This window comes from Panthera tigris, chromosome D1 (genome assembly GCF_018350195.1).
Source record: "Panthera tigris isolate Pti1 chromosome D1, P.tigris_Pti1_mat1.1, whole genome shotgun sequence".
NCBI lineage: Eukaryota > Metazoa > Chordata > Mammalia > Carnivora > Felidae > Panthera > Panthera tigris.
Window position 1 is genome coordinate 100240635 of NC_056669.1, and position 24580 is coordinate 100265214.

At 36.9% G+C, this 24580-nt stretch overlaps 1 protein-coding gene and 1 pseudogene across 1 annotated transcript; both read right to left on the bottom strand.

Annotated features, from left to right (window-relative positions):
• Window positions 1-8049: 8049 nt before the first annotated feature.
• Window positions 8050-8980, bottom strand: LOC102964362 (annotated as a pseudogene).
• Window positions 8981-23647: 14667 nt separating this feature from the next.
• On the bottom strand, window positions 23648-24580 carry LOC102964646 (olfactory receptor 5W2-like). Its single transcript, XM_007088770.2, has one exon. The coding sequence runs from the start codon at window positions 24578-24580 to the stop codon at window positions 23648-23650; it is 933 nt and encodes a 310-aa protein (XP_007088832.2).

Here is a 24580-nt window from a genome sequence, read left to right on the forward strand (position 1 = left end):
ATGCATGAGTAATGAGCCAGTAAATGTGGGGTATTGAATATTTTCCTGTTGTTAGGCTGGTGGACGTTCAACAAAAAGGAGTAATAAACAACCTTTATATGTACATAACTCACCTGTACAAGGATGATTTTTTATTTAAAAAATGTGTTGGGATAATGCTTTTGAAACAAAGCCAACTTCTGTTTATTGAAAAACAAGTTTTGTGTGCCATTATTCATGGCAGTACTTTGAGAATTGAGAGAAACGGAGATGAGAAATTTGTGCCTACCCAAATCCCACTGGTACAGATACAAATGAAATGCTCCACCTTCCTGTATCTTGGTCAACCATGTTGGTCCCTGAATGTTCTTTGGACTTCTTCGCTGGGACAGGGAGTTAAAACCTGTGTTCCCATTATTCTGCCCTATAAAACATCTCAACTCTCTCTTCTAGAAATGTACTTTTTTTAGCACTCAATTTGTAATGGAAAAGGCATGGAGATCTTACCAAATTATTTGTGGTTTTCATATATTATTTAGCTTATCCATATATATCATCGTATATTTCTAGCATTATCTTGTGTTTCCTGAGCTGTCTTTAACAACCTCATTATACTTATACTGAAAGTGGGATCCAGAAATAATCAGTAACGTTCTGGAATTTCATAAACATTATATTTTTAAGACTCAAAGAACTTGCCCTTAATAGTTTTTCGACTACAGGGTAATGAACTTCAAGGCATTATGCTAAGTGAGATGAGCCAGACAGAAAAAGACAGACACTGTATGGTATGATTTATGAGTCTAATCTAAAAAAGCCAAACTCACAGAGACTTGTAGAGTGTAGAATGATATTTACCAGGGGCAATGGGAGTGTGGGAATTGGGAGATGTTGGTCAAAGAGTACAGACTTGAAGTTATAAGATGAACACATTCTGAAGATCTAATGAACAACATTGTGATTATAGTTACAATATTGTATTAGATACTTCGAAGTTGCTATGAGAGTAGATTTTAAATGTTCTCACTACAAAAAAAATAATTACATGATGGGATGCAGGTGTTATTAACGCTATGGTGGTAATAACTCCAATATATAAATGTGTTAAATAAACACTGCATTTCACAAATCTAAGGAGCCAAGAAAATAAATAAAATGATTCTCCTGAGGTTGTGCAAACAGGCAATCTTGGGGAACACTCTGTATTGGCCCTGTCCTGAGTGACATTTTATAATAGATGAATTATTGCAGGATGCTGGTCAGTACAGATGCTTATCTGTTGTTAAAGTCTACTTTTGGTTATAACTTAAGTAATGTATTCTTGCTCTATATTTTGCCTTATTGCAGTTAATTTATTTCTTTAAAAAAATCCAGTGAATGCCAAATCTTTGTGTTCAATTAATAATTGGTGTTACCAGAGAACTTTTTTTTTTTTTTTTTCCAAACTCATTTTCTCATCAGATGCTTCTCTGTCTCCAGGGAAAACAAATTTCTTCAGGTTGCACTCAGTGTAGATAGAACCTAAATTTACCTTCTTCAACTTCACTGCCCCTGTGGACCAGTTAGTCTAACTTCCTTCCAAAGTTTTCCATTAAAATCTGAGCCTTAGTGATTATATGATTATTACAAATTGGATGATTACCATCCTAAAGGGATTTGTTTTTAATTGAAGTTGCCTTTCTCACATTACGAAAAATTGGCAGTTGGAATTTAAGACATGAGACACAAGCAAGTGGGAAAAAAAAATCTGTGTCTACATGACTTCCCTGATGCCACTGAGCTTCTATATGTAATCCTATAAAGGCAGCTGTCTACTTAAAAAGTCCTGTCTTTAGAAAGTAGTTGTATGGCCCTGGGGGCCTGGGAGGCTCAGTTGGTTAAGTGTGAGACTTCAGCTCACGTCATGATCTCACGGTTCCTGGTCTTGAGCCCTGTTTTGGGCTCTGCAATGACAATATGGAGCCTGCTTGGGATTCTCATTCATTCTCTCTCTCTCTCTCTCTCTCTCTCTCTCTCAAAATAAGTAAATAAATGTAAATGAGATGATAAGATAAGATAAGATAAGATAAGATAAAAAAGAAAATAGTTGAATGGCCCTGAGTCATGGGTCACTATGAAAAAGTTTTATGCATGATAATGGCAGCAGGGAAAACCAGGTTCACTAAGTCCCTTTGTTGCTTTAAACAGGATTCGGAGTGCTTATGGATTGAATAAGACATCTTTGCTTTTTTTCAACAACAAAAGATATAATTATTTACTGAAATATCTTCTGAGAGTTTTTCCATTCATTTTTAAAAATAGACCAGATTTATTGTGTATAAAGCATTCTAGGGATAAAACTTTAAAACATTCTGCAATTTCTTACAATCTAAAGGTGAATAGGCCTTGCTTTTGGAAAGTCTTTTTTTTTTTTTTTTTTGTAAATTTTTTTAATGTTTATTTATTTTTGAGAGAGAGAAAATAGGAGAGGAGCAGAGAGAAGGAGACACAGAATTGGAAGCAGGCTCCAGGCTCTGACCTGAGCTGTCAGTGCAGAGTCCTACGCAGGGCTCGAACTCACAGAGTGTGAGATCATGACCTGAGCTGAAGTCAGATGCTTAACAGACGGAACCACCCAGGCACCCCTGGAAAGTCTTTTTGATGTGGAATATACATATGGAGAATGCTTAAATAATAAACATACTGTTAGATGAATTAAAACAACAACAACAACAAACACCTGTACAACCAGGACCCAGACCAAGAATGGGAACAAAACCAGAATCAACAAAGACTTCTACATGCTCCCTCCTAAGTTTTTATTCACTTAGCCCAAGGAGTAAATATTTGCTTGACTTTTATCACGATATATCAGGTTAGTATATTTTTGAATCACACTTATGCCGATGCTTACAATATGTGTTGCTTCATTGAACAACATACTTGGGCAATCCATTCATGATGTTTCCTCAGTTGCGGTACGTTTATTCCCATTATTGAATAGTATTCTTTGTACAAAAATACCATTATTTATCTACTTTAATGTTGATAGACAATTGAGTTGTTTTCTTTTTACCAATACACAAAATGTCTTTTGAACATTTTTATACTCCCTTTGGGACTTACGTAAGACCAGGCATATACGACCAGGATTTGGAAATGTGTGCACACACATCTGTATAAAATTTAGACTTAATAAATATCATCATATGGTTTTCTAAAGAAGCATGCCAATCCATATTTCCACTATCACACTTTCAGTGTGTGAGTCGTCTAGCTGTTCCACATCCTCACCAACACTTAATGTTGTCTGTCATTTTAATATTAGCCATTAGGTAGAATATGTGGTTTCCTGATGACTAATAAAGTTGGGTATCTGCTATTATTAAGTGTCTCTTAAAGTCAAAATGCCAGAACAGAAGGAAAGTTAAATGAGTCCAGCTTAATGGTACTGGGGTTTCTGTAACTCATGCTATCTGTCCTTATTACCACCCTTATTTTGGGTCAAATTGACCTAGTGATGTAATGTAGTCCTTTGGTATGAATATATTGCCACCCATCTGTTATTCTTTTTTTAAATCTTCCCACAGATAGAAGTAGGCTTGTGCATTGATAGAATCAAATCAATATAGATGGAGAAGGTGGCACCTGGAACACACAATAAAGATTATCCAGTTGAAACTCCTCTTTTGACAGGGTGGTGCTGAGATCTGACGAGGAAACGTGATTTGTCAAAGGTCACAATTATAGTGAGTTGGGAATAGAGTCAGACCCAACGTTGTTGCTGCTTCTCCGGTTCATAGCCTTTTTCTAGGGAGGATATCAAACTAGGTTATATTCGCTGCCTCTAAAGGCACTTAGCAAAGTAGTGAGAAGCAGTACAGCATTTAGCAAATTTTGCTAAGCTTTTCACAATATAGAAATAATTGCTTGTGTAATTACACATACACATTAATCTGCTTATGTTTAAAGATGCCAGTGCCTGTGCAGAAATAAGGAACTGAGATGAAGGAAGGGACATGTGTTATTGGCTCATCACATGCAGACATTGATAATGTCTTACTGGGACAGTTACATTTCCTGCCAACAGGTGGCGGGTATGCTCTGAGAAGTATGTGGGTTACAGATATAGATGGTAAAGGGAATGGTGAGGATTGGATTACAGAAGTTAACATAAAATATTTTGATGGTAACTTTCTCCGATTTTCTGTGGACAATCAAGACAGAAATCTTGGGCAGCCCCTTAGCCCTCGTTCACTCTTGAATTCCCCAGTTTCCGTGAAGCAGTTACACGTCTCCCACTCTCACGGATTTAGGCACAGGGATTTTGCAAATTTTATAGATCAGTTGATTCTATTTTTAGACACTTGTTCATTGAGCTTACAGTGCCTCATTTAATAGACTTAACGTTTGCTTCTTTTTTTAATGTTTATTTTATTTTTGAGAAAGACAGAGAGTATACACAGGGAAGCGGCAGAGAGAGAGGGACACAGAGGATCTGAACGGGGCTCTGCACCGACAGCAGAGAACCCGATGAGGGGCTCAAACTCACAAACTGTGAGATAATGACCTGAGCCGAAGTCAGATTGTTAACCGACTGAGCCACTCAGGTGCCCTACATCTCCTTCTTTTTAGTTCACACATCAGACTTAGATTGGCTTATAGGAGCCAATATGTAGATCAAATCCGAGCTTAAATACATTACAGTTGTCCTATGAAGGGGCAATGTGTTGGTAGATGGCATCTTTGTGCTTCTAAGATTGACACCCATCTGTGTCTGGGCTTTGTTCTGATTAAATTACACTCCTAACATGCTGTACTTCATGAAAGAACCTAACTGATAGGTAAAATGTCTGAATAGCATTGCCTAATTGAGGAGAGATTTTGGCTAAAGGAAGCATCCCCCCCTTGTTTTATTTCGTTATGTATTTTTCTACCTCTATACCTTCCTGTACCATGTCTCAGAATGTCAGAAAGAATATCACCCTGGACAAAAGAGGAGCCTCATCGTCCTACTTGGTTTTTACTGGAAATCTGAAGTGTTTTCACCAAAGCCATCTACAATGGCACCTAGGTAGTCCTAGCCATTGAGTGACTTTTAGTTTATGTAATTGTAGCAGACATTTGTCCCTTACAAGGAGGACATATGTTATTTACATTACAAGGCATGTGTAGATGGGGTGGGGTGCAGGTGCTCGCAAGAATGGAAGCCAGAAAAGAAGCAGCTTTTTCTCTCACGGGGTCCCTTCCAATTCCCTGTCTCAATGGGATCATGCACAAACTGGAGCAGAACCAAATTAAGTTGTCAAATACCTTGTGAACGCCCAGATGAGAGTTCTTTGGTTTATTTTCCCAAGTAACTTATATGCCTTTAAGCTTCCCTTACGTTTAGCCTCCACAACTACTTTACGTGCTTACGTATATGATACAAAAACGTACTTAAGGCACATACTTGACCTCAGCGATTTTTTCTTTTACTTCCCATGAATAAACATTCAATAACAATTAACTTTTTTCATCTTTTTTCATTTTTTCTTTACCCAGATGCTATAGCGGGGCTTGAGTAAAGAGATGAAAATACCCAGTCCTTAAACTCTGAGTATTCATTACCCCACCTTGAAGGTAACGATTTAGGAAACAGAGTAGATTCAACAAAGTTCCCAGGCTCAGGGTGGTGTGGGACCCAAGCTTTAGTGAGTGCTAGAGGGAAGAAAAGCCCCTGGAGGAAGTGACTGAATGGTGAATGGTAGCACTACAGCCCAGCCTTACTGGTTTTCTTTAAATTCCACAGAAATGACGTGGTCCTGTCCCCCTGGGGACCCTCTAGTTGCTGATCTATCTGCATAGAATGCTTTCTCTACCTAGTGCATCTCTCAGCGAATTCCTACTTATCTTTTAGATCCCAGACTAATTGTCTGAATTTGCAAGAATTACTTTTCAACTTCTGTTTCGCTTTGGGAAGCAAATTAATGCTCAGAGACTGGTTTGTCTTTGCCAGCAATGTATTTAACGCAGGTTCACAGTGGGAGTTTCACTAAGCAATGGCATACACAATAATGTCTCCAAATAAGCCAATAAAGGATAATATACTCCAGTGAATGATAGATTAGTCACACTAGTGCTCCAGGCAGGGAGAGATGAAAGGAATGGAGTTCAAATTTAGTCGAAGTGCACCTTTAGGGGAGCTGGGGCTCAGGAGAGACGGTTCAGCCAATCCTGAGCTGACGTCCGGTTGCCAGTGCAAAAGTAACAGTCCCCTGTTGCTAGAGCACGTTGCTAGGGAATGACAGAATCACTCATCATGAGCATCATGGGCAGGATGATCTTCTGCACAGGCTGCTGCTACCTGGCTATTGGCTTTTGCCACCGCCAGTGGAAGAGTCACCGTTACCAGGCAGGAGCTTATTGACCCGAGGTCATTGGAGAGATATTATTTTAATTAAATTTAATTTTTTAAAAAAATTTACTATTGAGTATAGCTGATGTGCAATGTTATATCAGGCTCAGGTGTGCAGCATAGTCACGTGACTACTCTGTGCATTACTCAGTGCTCGCACTAAGTGTAGTCATCATCTGTTGCCGATACTGTTACTACAATATGAATGGCTATATCACCTACGCTGTATTTTTTCCTCCCTGTGACTTATTTATAACTGCAAGTGTGTACCTCTTAATCCCCTTCACCAATTTTGCACACCTCCCCCGCCCCCACTTCCCCTCTGGCAAACAACAAAACTCTGCATTTATGAGTTTCTTGTCTGCCTTTTGATTGTCTGTTTATTCACTTGTTTTTTGAGATTCCATATATACATGAAATCATATGGTATTTGTCTTTCCCTGAGTGACCTCACTTAGCATAACGGCCTCTATGTCTGTCCATGTTACTGCAGGTGGCAAGATCTTATTCTAGTTTACAGCTGAATAATATTTCATTGTATATATACATCACACCTTCTTTATCTGTTCATTTATTAATGGACACCGGCTTGCTTTCATGCCTTGGTTATTGTAAATAATGCTGCAGTACACATAGAGATATATATTGTAGCCTTGCTCAGACAGAACCCTCTTAGGTGGTCCTCACAAGAATCAATATTTAGAGTCTAAGTACTCCTTTGCCATAGTTGATTCTTCATGTGTGTTTATTCATAAGCTCCCAGTGGGGCCCTTCATCAGTTGAGCTACTGAGTTATTATCAGTAAAAACATATGAGATAACAAAATCCTGGAAAACCTATTTCATCCTTATATCCTTATATCCTTTTGATATCCTTATATCAAAACAACTTTACTCTCAAAAACAATTTTATTTTGTCATAAACAAGTGGATTTGAAGTCATCTCAAACAACAATTTCCTTCACTGTATTTGAAAAATGTACTTTGGTTTGATAGCGTTTAGCATTTCTTTCTTTCTTTTTTTTTACATTATGGGTAATTATAGTTTTATAAATAATCTGAGTGTTAATTAAAATTGTAACTTCCAGGGGTGCCTGGGTGGCTCGGTCGGTTGAGCGTCCGACTTCGGCTCAGGTCATGATCTCACGGTCCGTGGGTTCGAGCCCCGCGTCGGGCTCTGTGCTGACAGCTCAGAGCTTGGAGCCTGTTTCAGATTCTGTGTCTCCCTCTCTCTGTGACCCTCCCCCGTTCATGCTCTGTCTCTCTCTGTCTCAAAAATAAATAAACGTTAAAAAAAAAATTAAAAATAAAATAAAATAAAATAAAATTGTAACTTCCATTAGGCAATGAGATTTATTAGTAAATAAACTGCTGGATTCACCATGAAATTCAAAGCACATAAAGGTACTTAGAAAATACTCAATAGCATTTAGAAAATTAAATTCATACACAAATGAAAGACTGAAGACAAAAATTTGGCAAACTTGGAATCTGAAAATTTCACACAAATAAGGAGTACCAACATAAATTCAATGTATAAAATGAAGCCTGGAGTATTTAGGGAATGACACATTTTGGCATGGCTGGTACATGTTATAAATACTTATTGAATCACACACTTATAGCCAAAACAATTCTGATTTCCATGATTTATAGTGTAAGATTGTGAGAAAAAAAATGCATACATATAAGTTTTCAATGAAACCACCGTCTATTTTTAATTTTTTGTCAGACCTTTGTTCACATCTTTGTTCCGGAGGCTGTAAATCATAGGATTTAACATGGGAATCACAAGGGTATAAAACAAGGAGGTCATTTTGTCTTGATCAGAGTAGGAAGAGTAGGAAGAACTTGGCCGGAAATACATAAAGAGCAGGGTCCCCTGGAAAGTTGCAACAGCAGTTAAGTGGGAGGCGCAGGTGGAGAAAGCTTTGAACCTCCCCTCAGCAGAGCGGATCTTTATCACTGCCAGGATGATCTAAAAGTAAGACTCAAAGAGCCCTGAAAGGGTAATCAGCTCAATGAAGCCAAAAATGGTGAATATCACTAATTCATTAACTTGTGTGTCTGAGCAAGATAACAAAAGGAGAGGTGGGACATCACAGAAGAAGTCGTTGATCACATTTGACTCACAGAAACATAAGTGAAATATTAATATTGTATTTACAGAAGCATCCACAATTCCCATCATGTAAACCCCAGCCATGAGCAGAAAGCACACTCTGCTGGACGTGTTGGCCGTGTAGAGCAAGGGGTTGCTAATGACCTTGTAGGGATCAAAGGCCATCACTGCCAACCGTAGACACTCAGAATCTACAAAGGTGCAGAAGATCCAGAATTGCAGAGCACAGCCATAGAAGGGAATTGACTTGTTCTTTGCAGTGAGGCCTACCAGCATCTGGGGTCCTATTGCTGTAGAATAACAGAAGGAGAGGTGGCTGAGGAAGAAATACACTGGTGTGTGAAGCTGGGAATCCATTCTGATTAAAATGATCATCCCAAGGATTGCAACCAGAATGATGAGATAAGCAACTAGAAATATGATAAATAGGGTCACTTTAATTCCAGGGTTATTGCTAATTCCCAGGAGAAGGAATTCATTCACAGAAGAGCAATTTTTTTCCATCCATTCTTCTTTATTCTTCCAAAATGCTACAGAAATGATCAAGAAATGGTAGAACACAGTTTTACCTCTCAGTTTTAACACTCAGAAAAATAAACGCTCAAAAAAAAAGTTTTAACACTCAGAAAAATACCATCTGTAAATCACAAAGGATTTATTTCAACACATTATGTTCTTTACGGTCTTAATCTTGAGACAGTAGTCCCGACAAGTTTCATGGTTATGTTGCTGGCAGAAGTTAAAGTGTTTGGGTATAGAATTTAGAGAAAGTTTGATTGTAAATTTAGGTATCGTCCATAAGATATATGATTTATGTGCACTTTCGTTGCTTTATATCAGTAGTCAGTCATTACAGATCAAATATAATACACAAGTAACACCTCAATTAAAAACAAAGTTGGAATATGAATTCTTGTGCTTTAAAAATAAATATCTCATTGGGGTGCCTGGGTGGCTCAGTCGGTTAAGTGCCTGACTTTGGCTCAGGTCATGGTCTCAAAGTTTGTGAGTTTGAATCTCACATCGGGCTTTGTGTTGACAGCTCAGAGCCTGGATTCTGCTTTGGATTCTGTGTCTCCCTCTTTTTTCTGCCCTTCCCCTGATCACACTCTGTCTCTCAAAAATAAAAAAAATATAGATATATATATTTAAAAAAATTTAAAAAAAACCAAATACCTAATTGACCATAAAATGATTACATTTATTGAATTCTCTAAGAATCATAATTTGTTTGGGATATCTAGGTGGCTAAGTGGGTTGAGCATAGGATTCTTGATTTTGGCTCAGGTCATAATCTCATGGTCTTGAGATTGAGCACAGAGTTGGGCTGTATAGGGAGAGAGTGGAGATTGCTTGGGTTTCTCTCTTTCACTCTCTCTCTCTGCCCCTCCCCCACTCACGAGCCTGTGCGCACTCTCTGTCTCTCAAAATAAATAATAAACATTTAGAAAAAAGAAACCATGATTTATTTAAGACTTGTTAAGTTTGAAACAATGAACGTATCTCTGATTTAAGAATAATGAACACTATGTTTGTGACTATTTCCACCCACATTGTTTTTAGTATTTACTGAGACATTAGATATATCTTAATAAACCTTTCTCTAGTTATATATTACTACTTTGCCACGTTTATATTACTTACATGCAAGAGTGGTCTCATGCCAAAAGACATTTATCTTGACCAGTAAAAAAAGAATGTTAAAAACAGGTGGATACAGCAGAATTTAACACATACATTTCCATCTCTGGATTTTAAAACTGACTTGTTTGTTAAAAATAAAGAGGAAAACAAGAGTAATAAACATACCTTTGATTTATAGGCTTCCGTGTGTGTGTGTGAGTGTGTATGCATGTACCGTCTTTCTGCTGATATATGAAAACTGAAATATGGATGATAACTGATTTTCTTTTAGATTTCAGTAAATATCATATGTGGTTCATATGGGTTCAATTTACACAAATTAGTATTTGTGTAGTGATATCTCAACTATTACTGGTAAAAAAAAGTAGAAAAAAATCTTAAGTTTGCATATACCCTTTCACAGTGAGTAAAAAATCTCATATCTATCTATCTATATAAATTTTGATTAGGATACAAATAAGTAAAACTGTTTATTTGCTACTCAAAATGAATGGATTCACCCTACTTAAATGAGAAATACCTCTTTTTTTTTGCCATTTGATTGCAGATTAACCAAAGGAAATGAGTAAAATAATCATTTACACTTTTAAAAATATTTGATTCCTCATTTTTCCAAATATAAACTTTTTTTTGTTGATTATTTAAATTTAGTGACTCAGAAACTACCTGTGATGGGCAAGCCTTTCTGTGCTGGCCCCTGATAGCTGAATGCTGCAGACAGATTGTATTTTATTTTTACTCAGTGTCATTTGGGATTTAAATATCTCAGGCCTCTGTGCTCATGCTTCTATATTATACAGAAGCATCCAATTAGATATCTAGTTCTGTATTTTCTCCCGTGAATGTTGCAACAATTTCCACAAAGGCTGAATTTAAATTCTTTGCTCTTGCACCAAATGGGTCATCGTTAGGAAGGTAAAATGATTTTTATAGTATGATTCGTTGTTACCTTGAGTCTATACCATCTTCCTCCAATCAGATCAGACTTCTAATGAAACTCAAATAGGCCTCCTATTTAATTACTTTGTTAGTTACTATCTATTCCATTAAATGTACTAAATTAATAAGTTTGAATTACTTTATGACTAAGGGTGTCTGGGTGTGTCAGTCAGTTAAGTGTCTGACTCATGGTTTTGGCTGAGGTCATGATTACATGATTCATGGGTTCAAGCCCCATATTGGCCTCCATGCTGCTGGTGTGGAGCCTGCTTGGGATTCTCTCTCTTTCCCTTTCTCTGCTCCCTTCCCCTGCTGTTTGCACTCTCTCTTTCAAAATAAGTAAATATGTGAGGAACAAGTTTAGGAATTCCCTGGGCTTGCACCAATGCGTAAAAAAGGCACAAAGAATTACAAAGCCATAGGATGCTCACACCCAAGTTTAGGTAAACAAGATTAGGGGAATAAGGATAAAGAAGGGGAGCGAAGGCCCCAGAATAGAGTTGGGGGGGACAAAGGCTTCCAGAATAGTGAAGGGGGGCAAAGGCCCCCAATACAATGGTATATGAGGTAAGCAAGATTAGGTAGTCAGGGCGAAAGCGTCCCCCAACTTAGTAGTATAGCAGAAAATTGCTTTCACAGGAGGGAAGGACCAAGTTAGGTAAACAGGTAAATAGGGCTATAGACTGCTGCTGTGCTGCATGTGAAGCTGCCCAGAGTGGAGCTGATTAGCAAAAGAAAAGGTGCCTTGTTGACCCTGAAGTTACTCATTCTATCTGTCTCATCCCCTAGGCTGGCTAAGATAAAGAGAGGTGGTGCCTCATGTCTGCTGTAAACAACCTTCTGCCCGGCTGTCAGTGCCAGGATTTTGTTTTGTATTAACCAAAACCCCTAACCCCGAATGTCTCCAAGACCCCCCTTTCCTTCATATCCATGAGTTAATGTTCACAGTTTCATTGTCTCTTTGTGCACATCCATCACCATGTTTATAAGCCTGCTGATCCTAATAAAAACAGGACAAGAACCTTTATTCGGGGATCTTGTCTTTTTCTGGACATTGGCCATCTCTTGCATTTTAATCCTGCATCTGCTTTCTTACTGGCCAAGAAAAAACTTTAGACTTAGAGTCTATGACATATATACACTTAAAAAGTATTTTATGACCATCACATCCACTATACATAGCCTACTTTTTCTTGTACTATCTTTATTTTATTCAGATATGTATCTTTGACTACCTTATAAGCTCTTTCATAATAACAACTGCAACGGGCTAATTTGTGTATATCTTGCAGCCCTAGCACCAGCACTTGTACAAACTGAAACTTTGTTCTTAAGTATTTTAAGCAGATAGGCTGGTGGGTGATAAATAGTTGGAATAAAGAAGCTCTTTTGGACTGTTTCAGCTAATATAGATCATAAGTACATGTGTGCATGAAAAAGGTTTAGGAAAAAACAAGGTTCTATTTGTTCCTTTTTTATTTTCAAATTTTCTTTTAAATTCTAGTTGGTTAACATACAATGCAATATTGGTTTCAGGAGTAGAATCCAGTGATTTGTCAATTACATAAAACACCCAGTGCTCATCACCAGTGCCCTCCTTTAAAAAAAATTGTTTATTTATTTTTGAGAGATAGAGCATGAGCAGGGGAAGGGCAGAGAGAGGGGGAGACACAGAATCTGAAGCAGGCTCCAGGCTATGAGCTGTAAGCACTGATCCTGATGCATGACTCAAACTCATGAACTGTGAGATCATGACCTGAGCTGAAGTCAGACACCCAACCAACTGAGCCACCCAGGTGCCCCTCAACTATCTTTTCGATTAGTTCATTTTGTTCTGTGTGTACTTGCAAGTATAAGAAAAATTCATTCACACACACTTATGTATTTAATTTGAATATATGTAAAACTAATAAAAAATGAGAAAATGAGAATTTTCAAGGTTCTACAACTGATCGATGGTAGTCATGTTTAATTAAAGATGATTTCAAACTCTTTGATATTTGATATCATGGACACATGATATCTTTACCCCTTCCTATTAAATTGGGCTGGACTTTGACTGCTTTGATGAATACAGTATGGAAAAAATAATTGTCATTCTGGGACCAGCTTTCAAGCGGTGTATACTTTTTACAAATGTAATTATTTTAATGAAGTTAATAGTAGTCAAAACTAGAAACAAAGAGATGTTCACAAATAGGGGAATAAATATATTAACAACATTATAAAATCATTAAAAGGAATACATTGGTGCCCTTTGTATTGGTGTAGAAGGATTTACAAAAGACTACAGTTAATTGGGAAATTTAACATGCAATGAATTATACAGTATTATACCCTATTTTCTGGAAAGCAAATGATGATCATATAGTCACTAATGAATGACCATGATGAGAAAATAAGAAAAAAAAGATGTAGCATACTTGAGATGGATGTGTGGAATGAAGTAATGAGGAGAAAAATTATCCACTAAGAAAATAAAATTAAAACGTACGTAAAATAATCCCATTTATATTTTTATATATATGTGTGTATTGTGTGTGTTTGTGTTTGTGTTTTCATTTATGTATTTCAAAGAGGGTATGATTTCCTAGTTTTACTGAGATACAATTGACATGTAATATTGTGGAGTTTTCTCCTGCTTTCTGAAAGTTTGCATGGGATTAGTATCTAAAATCTATAAAGAACTTATCAAACTCTACACCCAAAAAATAAATAAACCAGTTAAGAAATGGGCAGAAGACATATAGACAACATTTTTCTAAAGAAGACATCCAGATGAGTAACAGACACATGAAAAGATACTCAACATTACTCATCCTCAGGGAGACACAAATCAAAACCGCAATGAAATAGCACCTGTCAGATGCTAAAATGAACCTGTCAGGTTGGCTAAAATGAACACAGGAAACAGCAGATGTTGGTAAGGATGTGAAGAAAAGCAATCCCTTTTACACTCTTGGTGGGAATGCAAACTGGTGCAGCTGCTGTGGAAAACAGTATGGAAGTTCTTCAAAAAAGTTAAAAATAAAAATACTCTATGACCCAGCAAATGCACGACTAAGTATTTACCCAAAAGATACAAAAATACTGGTTCAAAGGGCTACATGACCCCAATGTTTGTAGCAGCATCATCAATAATAAGCAAATTATAGAAAGAGCCCAAATGTCCATCAACTAATGAATGGATAAAGAAGGTGTGGTGAACACACACACACACACACACACACACACACACACACACACACACAATGTAATATTACTCGGCCATCAAAAAGAATGAAATCTTGCCCTTTGCAATAATGTGGATGGATCTGGAGAGTATGACGCTAAGTGAAATAAGTCATCAGAGAAAGACAAAATACTGCATGATTTCACTCATATGTGGAATTTAAGAAACAAAACATATGAACATAGGGGAAGGGAGAAAGAGAGAGAGAGAAGCAAACCATAAGATACTCTTAACTGTAAAGAACAAACCAAGGGTTGATGCAGGGAGTTGGTGGGGGGGATGACCTAAATGGGTGGTGGGTATGAAGGAAGGTACTTGTTGTGTTTTGCAGTGGGTGTTGTCTGTAAGTGATGAATCACTCAATTCTACTCCTGCAGCCGATATTACACTATGCGTTCACTACCTAGAATTTAAATAAAAATTTGGAAAAAAAAGTAAATTTGTGTTGTACCACTTCATTTTTACAAAAGACCCACAATTGTATTTGTTTTTGCTAATTGTCTGATGTGCAGGAGTCATTTAGCTAGTTTCTTGGTTTCTTTCAGAAGGAATTGTACCATGTGTAGCTATGCATTTGGTGTGTCCGTGGGAAGCAGGGTGTTGAGCCTCTTATGTCACCATATTTAAAGACTTCCCCTTGGCCCTGATAATACTGCATTTGGAAGCAGCTATTTGCCTTTAGTCTTTGGGAATGTGTGAGAAGGATATGATGTAGAGAGACTAAAAGGAGGGTTGAAGTAGACAGGCTAGAATATATAAAGCCTTTTAATGTGGTGTTTCCTATTTATGTAAAAATGCCAAGATAGTCATTATAGGCCATCTGCCCAAGCTTCTATTTGAGTCATGATTCCTTAAAAAATATTTTCCAGAATGTGTTGTTCAATTTCATATATTCAGATGTAGGAGGCCCACGATTAATTGAATCTGTCAATTCTATTTTTGTAATTCCATTTTTAGGGATTAAAATGTCTTATTCTTTAGTTAAAAACCACTCGATCTGATAAAACAGCCAATACATAGATCAATCAGCCTTTAGATGCTATAATATATAGCTGACATAAGGGAGAGAGATGGGTTAATCTGATTATAGGTTTACATACTCTAAATTAGTAGTAATCCAGTGACAACCCATTCTTCTTGAACAATTTATTTCAAACAATATTTTCTACTGTGCTGCTACTTATAAGTAAGAGCTCCATAAAAGTATGTGTTAAATGGAAAAAGATCATACAGGTGGAAACCCTTGAAGCGCTTTATAAAAAATAAAACAAAATTCTCCATAGATATTTTTTCAGCATGATACTTTGTGAGAAGTCACAGCATCCTATAAATGCTCCTTTGAAAACCTGAGAATCTCCCTGGGCTTTACTTCCATTCTGAAATGTTTTCATACAAAGGCATTTTTCAATCGCAGCTAAAAAATTGAAGACATTCACTGGTTTTAACTTCTACAATGGAAATGATTAATTAAGAGTATCTTTGAGTCTTACATGGTCCTTCAAATATATGCTGTATATATGGCATCTCAATAAGTGGATTCAGTGCTTTTATTTTCAGAAGCTAGAGCAGAGACAGATGAAATAGATAAATAGCAAGAAAGAATATGGTATGTGGTTTATGTATGAAACTGTTAGGATATTCTTTCTATGCTGATTAATGATTGGCAGGTATAGCCTTTTTATAGTCATTTCTATCACTCTCTCTCACCCACACAGGGAGATAGATAGATGATAGAGAGATGATACATAGATAGATATGTAGATAGATGATAGATATATACATATAGATAGATATATAAATATCTCTCCCTCTTTTCCTCTCTCTCTCTCTCCCTCTTTCTATATATATATATATATATATATATATATATATATATATATGTATATATGTATATATCTGAATTCAAGTCAAAAATATTTTTTGGCCACATTTAACAGATGGGGGTTGCTTTTAAAACTTATAAATATGCATTAAATACATACAGCATCACCATAAAACCCTTATTCTGAGTTCCTGTCTTTATCATAAAAAGAATATGGATCTGTGTTTAATTGGCGAAAAGTCGACCTGAACAAAAATGACTGATAATGTGTTATTTCTTTCTGAAACTGAGTAAGAAAAGAATATACCATTTTTGTTTGATAGCCCTTAGGACTTACATCTCTAAAGTCTGTCCTGATTCACTATGTGGTAACAACGTGTAGTTAATTAAGATTGTCTCCACAATAAATGACACAATTTTGTTTACCAGACGGGAACATTTTTATTTTTATGAAAAAAATTACATTAAATTTAAATTAAATTGAGGGAAAATTAAATTAAATTAAGGGAAAATTAAATATAAATAAGAAAACCACAGCAATATATTATTATCTAGAACTGAACTAGTGATATTTTTCTTAGATGCAAGAAGGACACACTGACTCTCTTTTTCCCCCCGAAAGAAGAGACTAAATGTCCCAGGTGAAAAGTGCCTTCCCTGTATCAGAAGGGACAGAGACATCTTTATCACCAGAAAAAGTCAGAATAGAAAGGACTGTATAAAGAAACCTTTATTACTTCCTTACTAATTTGCTCCCCGAAGCCCAAACTTCTTTGACTTTCCAGTTCTTCACGCTGTATTTTTCCTTTGTGTAGAATGTATAAAAGCTGCCTGCTTTGGTCACTGAGTCTTGTATTTCTATGAGCTCCGAGCATATGAAATTACATATTTTTCTCCTGTTAGTCTGTTTTGGGCCGATTTAATTATTAGACCGACCAGAGAACGTGGGAGAGAAGTAAGGAAAATTTTCCCTTCCATATTATATGCAATTTTTTATATCATAAATAACTTGAGATAAATGAAAGTGTGCATCCATAATTCATCAGATGCTGTGTTTCTATATGGAAATCCTTCAAAATGAACTTAAGGAAAGAAAGACCATTTTGTCATATATTACGTCTTTCACTACTATACCATATCACATATTTAATATGCTATCTTATGTATTCTAACTGGTTATTAACAACCTTCTCATACGGATGCAGACATGGGCATCTGGAGTCTCACAGATACTAGGCTTTTCTGGATGCAATACCCTCGCTCTCTATAGATTCCTGACGACGGCATCAGGAAATAAATCTCTCTCCAGAAATCATTCTCATGGCTAATCTCAGGAAATGCTAAAGTGTGTTTACCCTAAAGTCTCATTTGGAAATGAACAAAACCGGGGATGACAGATTTCCAGGATTCTAAGCAACTTCAAGGTCCTCTAAGTTGGTTCTCTAATGCAGCAGGATTCCAGCCTGTGTGATTGATGGCTGAAGGCAGCATATAAGGAGGGTCACCAGATGGAAGCGTGGTCTGTAATTTATATTAAGCTGAACTCTTGAACATCGCTGACATTGGTGTGATGAGAAAGTAATGTGGAAGGTGGCTGCATTGCAGGATTCCAGAGAGCAAATACATAATAAGAAAATCAGTGGCCTCTGAATTTGTGCACTGTGGTAGCCGCAGGGGGTGCTCTCTTTAGTGGCCATGTTCTGAGTGACATTTTACAACATGCTAATCAAGACAGGACACCTAAATATCACAGCTTGCTATGCATTCATTGAATATCTACTGTTGATAAATGTCTCCAGATAATGTATAATAATCATGCACATCAGCTGTATTTTCTGAGCTTTAATGAAGTTCATTTAATTGCTCCTAAACCAGTAGATGCAAAACTTGAGGAGGAAAGAAACTAAGATGTGTTAGGCATATACTAGCTTATGTTCTTGAGTAGTCCGGTACTTTCCTGTTTAATCAGAAACTTTATCTGGGACTTAGCAGGGGCACAAGATTTCTTCTGCTTTTTTTTTTTTTCTCTTATTAGTGTATTGTTTTTGTTTCTTGCTTTCTATAAAGCTAGAACTCTCCACAATGAAATTAGTATACTTTTAAATTTGAAAAAATGATTCTCAGTGACAATTTTTGATGCTTTCATATATTCCTTTGTCATTCTTTGTGTGATGGTCCCAGTACTAAGGTAACAAAAGTATTCGTGTGGGAGATACTGTTGAGGCAAGGCTCAAACCATGTAACTAATTGTTACTAATTGCCCACCAGTTAAAATTAAGAAACTGATTCATTTTTGTTACCCAAGACATTTTCTGCCATTGTTTACTTCCTTGGTACTTATTCAGAGGATGTGGAATTGTCCTCAGTCCTTTCTTCTGATTCTTTTCGAATTAATTGTTCCCTCAGATGCTCCCCTGTGTAGAGGGATGTGAAAATCCCACAGGTTCCATTTTGTTCAACCAGGACCTAACTTTAGCCTCTAAAACAGGGTTTCTCCTCAAGACCATGTAAACTAACTTCCCTTCACTCTCCTCCTTCCCATGATTTAAATATGAGCTTGTATAGCCACATTATTATTATAACTTAGGTACCCTAATGGATCTTGGTTTTCTTAAAAATGGAGTTATAAAGGGACACCTGGGTGGCTCAGTTGGTTAAGCATCAGACTCTTGATTTCGGCTCAGGTCACGATCTCCCCTGTCGTGAGTTCCAGCCCTGTGTTGGGCTCTGTGCTGCCAGTGTTGAGTCTGCTTAGGATTCTCTCTCTCCTTCTCTTTCTGCCCCTCCCTCACTCTCTCTCTCTCTCAAAATAAATAAACTTAAAAACAACTAGTTAAATTGTTTTTAAAAGAATAGAGTTACAGGGGCACCTGGGTGGCTCAGTCAGTTCAGTGTCCCACTTCAGCTCAGGTCATCATCTCACGGTTCATGGGTTTGAGCCCCACATCGGGCTCTGTGCTGACATCTCAGAGCCTGGATCATGCTTCGGATTCTGTGCCTCCCTCTCTCTCTGCCCCTGCCCCCATTTTCTCTCTCTCTCTCTCTCTCTCTAATATAAAATAAAGCATAAAAATTTAAAAAAAGAGAAAGAGTTATAAATAACTGAAAAAAGAATGTTTTTAGGAGAAATTCTATACATCAATTATAGGCAAGCGAGAAAAATTTATGTATAATTAGGGGTTTCTGGATCACCCTGGTGATACTCAAGCAGTAGGAGGTAGGCAACCATCTACCTAGAAGATCACCTTCTTCAGAAAATAGTTGTCTGTCCTGTCACATTGAGTATTATGACAAAGGGTTCCTGGCATGATGATGGTACCAAAGTACACTGAGTTTCCCTGCTGCTGGAAGAAAGACTAGAAGTTCCTGCAGGTGGATAAAGGCGTTCTGCAAGCAAGACAGAATTTTTACTAACGTGAGGGGTGCCTGGGTGGCTCAGCCGGTTAAGTGTCTGACTTCGACTCAGGTCACGATCTCAGGTCTGTGAGTTCGAGCCCCACGTGGGGATCTGGGCTGATGGCTGGAACCTGGAGCCTGTTTCCGATTCTGTGTCTCCCTCTCTCTCTGCCCCTCCCCCATTCATGCTCTGTCTCTCTCTGTGTCAAAAATAAATAAACGTTAAAAAAATAAAAAAAAAGAATTTTTAATAACGTGAAGAATGTGTACCGAGATATTCTATGACATACGGGCACTACATCAATTTTACAGATATATTAAGAACACATACTGGGTACAAGGAACTGTTAGGTTAAACAACCCTGAGGTTGCTTATGATACGGTAGAAAATATACTATGTGTTTGGGAAATATATTTAGAGTATAATCTACTTATAGAAACTTTCTCAGGATGTATACTGCAGTTATTTTCAGAAACAAAAATTTCCTTCACTCCAAAGGAGAACGTTACTAGCGTCTGTAGAAATCGTCCCGAAAACCACCGCAAGGTGACGTCTAGCGAGCTAGGTTAGTTCTAAGTTCTTAAAGTATACACAGCTTTTACACGTTTTTTTACCTTGCTCATTTCGCGGAGCAGTATGTTTGTGAAATTTCTCCGTGTTGTTGCACATGGAAGCAGTGAGTTCACTTCCCTGCTGTGTCATTTTCCAGTGTGCTAACATGTCATGAAATAATTTATCTCCTCTAGAGCAGGAGTCAAACTATGGTGCAAAGTATGTTTGGACGTGAGACACTTCCTATTTATATATGGTCGAGGATTGTTTTGGCAATACACGGACAATCCTAAGGGACTGTGACTAAGAATTTATGGCCTGCAAACCCTAAAATATGCCGCATTTAACACTTTAGGAAAAATTTTTGTTAACTCTTGTCCTGTTGTGTTGATCTAAGTTTTTTTCAGTTTGATGCTAATGATAATAATGCAATGAGGAATATTTGCACACATGTCTTGGGCAGACATACTCGCTCATTTCACCTCAGCATAAATCTGGGAATAGAGTTTTTAGGTCATAAGACATTTATATGGCCAGCACAAGCAGACAAAAGCATACGGTTTTGCAAAGTAAAATGCCAATTCTGCTTTCTTACTGTCAGTGTGTAAGAGCTACGATTTTTCCATGTCGTCATCAATACTTGGCATTTCAATTGTTTACATATTTTGCTGTTCTATATGTGAATCAGAATATACTACGTTTACATATTCATTTTTATTTTCTTGAATACCAATGAAGCTGGATATCCACTCTCTGAAGTGTCTAGGAAATTCTGAATTTGCATAACTGGCCACTAAAAAGGGTCACCCTGACAAGTACTTGGCCCTCTGAAATTGGTATTATCTACCTGGCTTCAAATTTAGGGAGAGGTAACCCAAAATTAGTTGAGTCAGTCAATTCTATTTTTGGAATTCCATTTCTGGGGTGTAGAAGTTCCTATTTCTTCGTTCACACCCACTAGATCTGAAAAAACAGTTAATAGGTAGATCAAATCAGTCTTCAGATACTGGAAAATATGGTGGCTGTCCTAAGGGAGCAATGCTGGTTAATCAGATTGCATATTAAAATTCTCTAATTTTAAGTAGCAATCCACTTACGCTCTCTTCTTTTGGACTTAAATATTTTAAGCAATGTTTTCTTCCATGCTGCTGCTCTTAATTTTAAAAGTGCCTGTGTTCATTGAGAAAATATGGTACAGATGAAAACCTTTCAAATCTTTTATTAGTAAATAAATTTCTTCACAGTTTTTCTTTTCCAGCATGACACCCAGTGACAGGTCACAGGATTCCACAAATGCCCTCTGAAAAAGGAGAGGAATTGTTTCTTCCACTCTAAAATGTTTGCTCATAAAACTATTTAAAAGTAGCAGCTACAAAATCTAAGAAATTCAGTGGTTTTTAGCTTCAACAATTGTAATGGATAATTAAGAGTGTCTTTGGGTCTGATATGGTTCTTTAAATATAAGGATATTCCCATGCTATTTCGACAAGTTGTTTTAGTCATTAGAAATTAAAACAGAGAAAGTTCAAATACACCAATATCAAGAACATACACACATAAATGCTCTTTATTTCTAGTGTAACTAATATGTAGGTGTTTACAGACTCATTATCTTGGTATCCACAATCATTTCATGTACTTCCTTAAAAGTTATAGAAAACAAAATATAATATAATATAACATAATATAATATAATAATAATATAATATAATATATAACATAACAGTATAATAATAAATTGCATATATATATATATATATATATATATTCTGGCTACATACTTTACAGTTATATAATTGTGTTACTAATTTGTAATAAACATTCAAAAATGTTGCCTGGTGTTTTTAATTTATCATTTAATTGTTTTTTTTTTCCATTTTGTGTCCCATACAGTAAGCAGGTACTTTGGATAATACAAACAAAATGTTCAATTATTTTTTTTTTATTTTTTAATGCTTATTTATTTTTGAGAGAGAGAGAGAGACAGTGTGAGTGGGAGAGGGGCAGAGAGAGAGGGAGGCAGGTAATCTGAAGCAGTCTCCAGGCTCTGATCTGTCAGCACAGACCCCAGAATGGGTCTCCAACTCATGAACCATGAGATTATGACCTAGCTGAAGTCAGACACTTAACTGACTGGGCCTCCCAGGTACCACCCACGTGCCCCCAAAGTGTTCAATTATTGACAAAGAATGCTCCCAACCACATATTAGAAGCAGTTATTTAATAAATGGAATGATATTAAAACAGTGTTTCAGGGAGAGGTTTTACTATGTATTACAAAAAGAGACATTTATCCAGGACAGAGAAGAGAAAAGGAAGGAAGGAAATTTCCCTGGAGGATTGGTAGAGGAGCTGATTTTTGATAATTACAGCACAATGATGCCCAAAGCCCTTTCCGCTGTTCTTTATAACTTAACCATTTTGACTCCTTTTCCTCTCCCCTACTTTCTTGGGATCAAATTGACATATAACATTGGGCATTTTTAAAAGTGTACAAGGTGGGTTTTGATATATATCTACTTGGTGAAATCATCATTGCTATAACGTTAATAAACACATTCGTTGCCTTACATAGTTACCAATTTTATATCGTGTTGAGAACGTTTAAGAACAAATTCTTAGCAAATTTCAATTATGCAATACAGTATTGTTAATTGTAGTCACCATACTGCACACTATGTCCCCCAAAACTTATTCAGCTTATCACAGAAAGTTTGTACTATCTGACCAACGTGTCCCCATTTTGCCCACTCCCCAAGCTCCTGGCAACCACTGTTCTACTCTCTGCTTTTATGAGTCCAGCTTTTTTAGATTCCACAAACAAGTGAGATCATATAATATTTATCTTTCTCTGTCTGACTTATTTCACTTGGCATAATGCCCTCAAAGGTCCATCCATGTTTTGGCAACCACAACTTCTTTACTTTGAAAAGTCATGACTTGGCCACCTCAAGACCTCTCTAACTGTCAGATACACTGCCTACTATCTTTACTTCTCCAGGATCCAACTTGCATCTTTTGAGATCTTTTCAGACTCAATATCTCCAGCCAATGAAGCCTTTCTTTTATACTAGATTTAGACATTTTCTGTGGATAAAGCCCCCTGTTTTTTACTTCATGATGAATTTGAAAGTTATGAATTATTTGGTGCATAGTTAAGTAATGTTGGTTACCTTGAGTAGATAACAAGATTCGTTAGTATAGAAACTACTGGATATGCCATGGGATACAAAGCACTTAAATACCCAAGTTCACTTAGTAAGCACACACTCAATCTAAGTATAATAAATTAATGTTTGAATGAATGAAAGAATGAACAAATAAAAATCTGGCAAAATGAGAAAAGTGCGAAAAGTTTTCCACAAAGAAGGAGTACCGTATACAAAATCTAGATGCAGAATAAAGTATGATATATATAAGGAACTGCAATATTATTGTGATAGGGCTTCAAAACAAACTCATCTTATTCAATTAAAGTTTTCGAGACAACTTTATTTCTCTTCTGTTATGCAATATAATTTTATATAAACTATAACCACAAAGTATGTGTGTGTGTGTGTGTGTGTGTGTGTGTGCATGTGATATTTAAAACCATCTTTTAATTTTTATTTTTTTCAGGGTCTCTTTCACATCTTTGTTCCTCAGGCTGTAAATCAGTGGGTTTAACATGGGAATCACAAGGGTGTAAAACAAGGAGTTCATTTTGTCTTGATCAAGAGAGTAGGAAGAACTCGGCCGGAAATACATGAAGATCATGGTTCCCTGGAAAATTGCAACAGCAGTTAAGTGGGAGGTGCAGGTGGAGAAAGCTTTGAACCTCCCCTCAGCAGAGTGGATCTTCAGGACGGATAGGATTATATAACAATAAGAGACAAGGACTACTGAAATGGTGCTCAGTTCAATGAAGCCAAAAATGGTGAATATTGCTAATTCGTTGAGTTGTGTATCTGTGCATGAGAGCAATAGGAGAGGAGGTACATCACAGAAGAAATGATCAATCTCCTTTGATCCACAGAAACATAACCGGAATGTTAGTGTCGTGTGTATCAAAGCATCTGCCGTTGCCAGCACGTAAACCCCGGCCATGAGCAGGAAGCACACTCTGCTGGACATGTTGACCGTGTAGAGCAAGGGGTTGCTAATGGCCTTGTACCGATCAAAGGCCATCACCGCCAGCAGTAGGCACTCGGAATCAGCAAACGTACAGAAGACCAAGAATTGCAGAGCACAGCCAACGAAAGGGATTGATGTGTTTTTGGCTAGAAGGTCTACCAACATTTTGGGCCCAATTGCTGTGGAATAACAGAGGTCACAGAAAGAGAGGTGGCTAAGGAAAAAGTACATTGGCGTGTTCAGCTGAGAATTCATTCTAATTAGAATAATCATTCCGAAGTTTGCAAAAAGATTAATGAGATAAATAACAAGAAACATTGTAAATAGGGTTGCTTTCATCCCAGGGTTATTGGTAATTCCCAAGAAAATGAAATCAGTCAAGGATGAACAATTTCCTCCATCCAT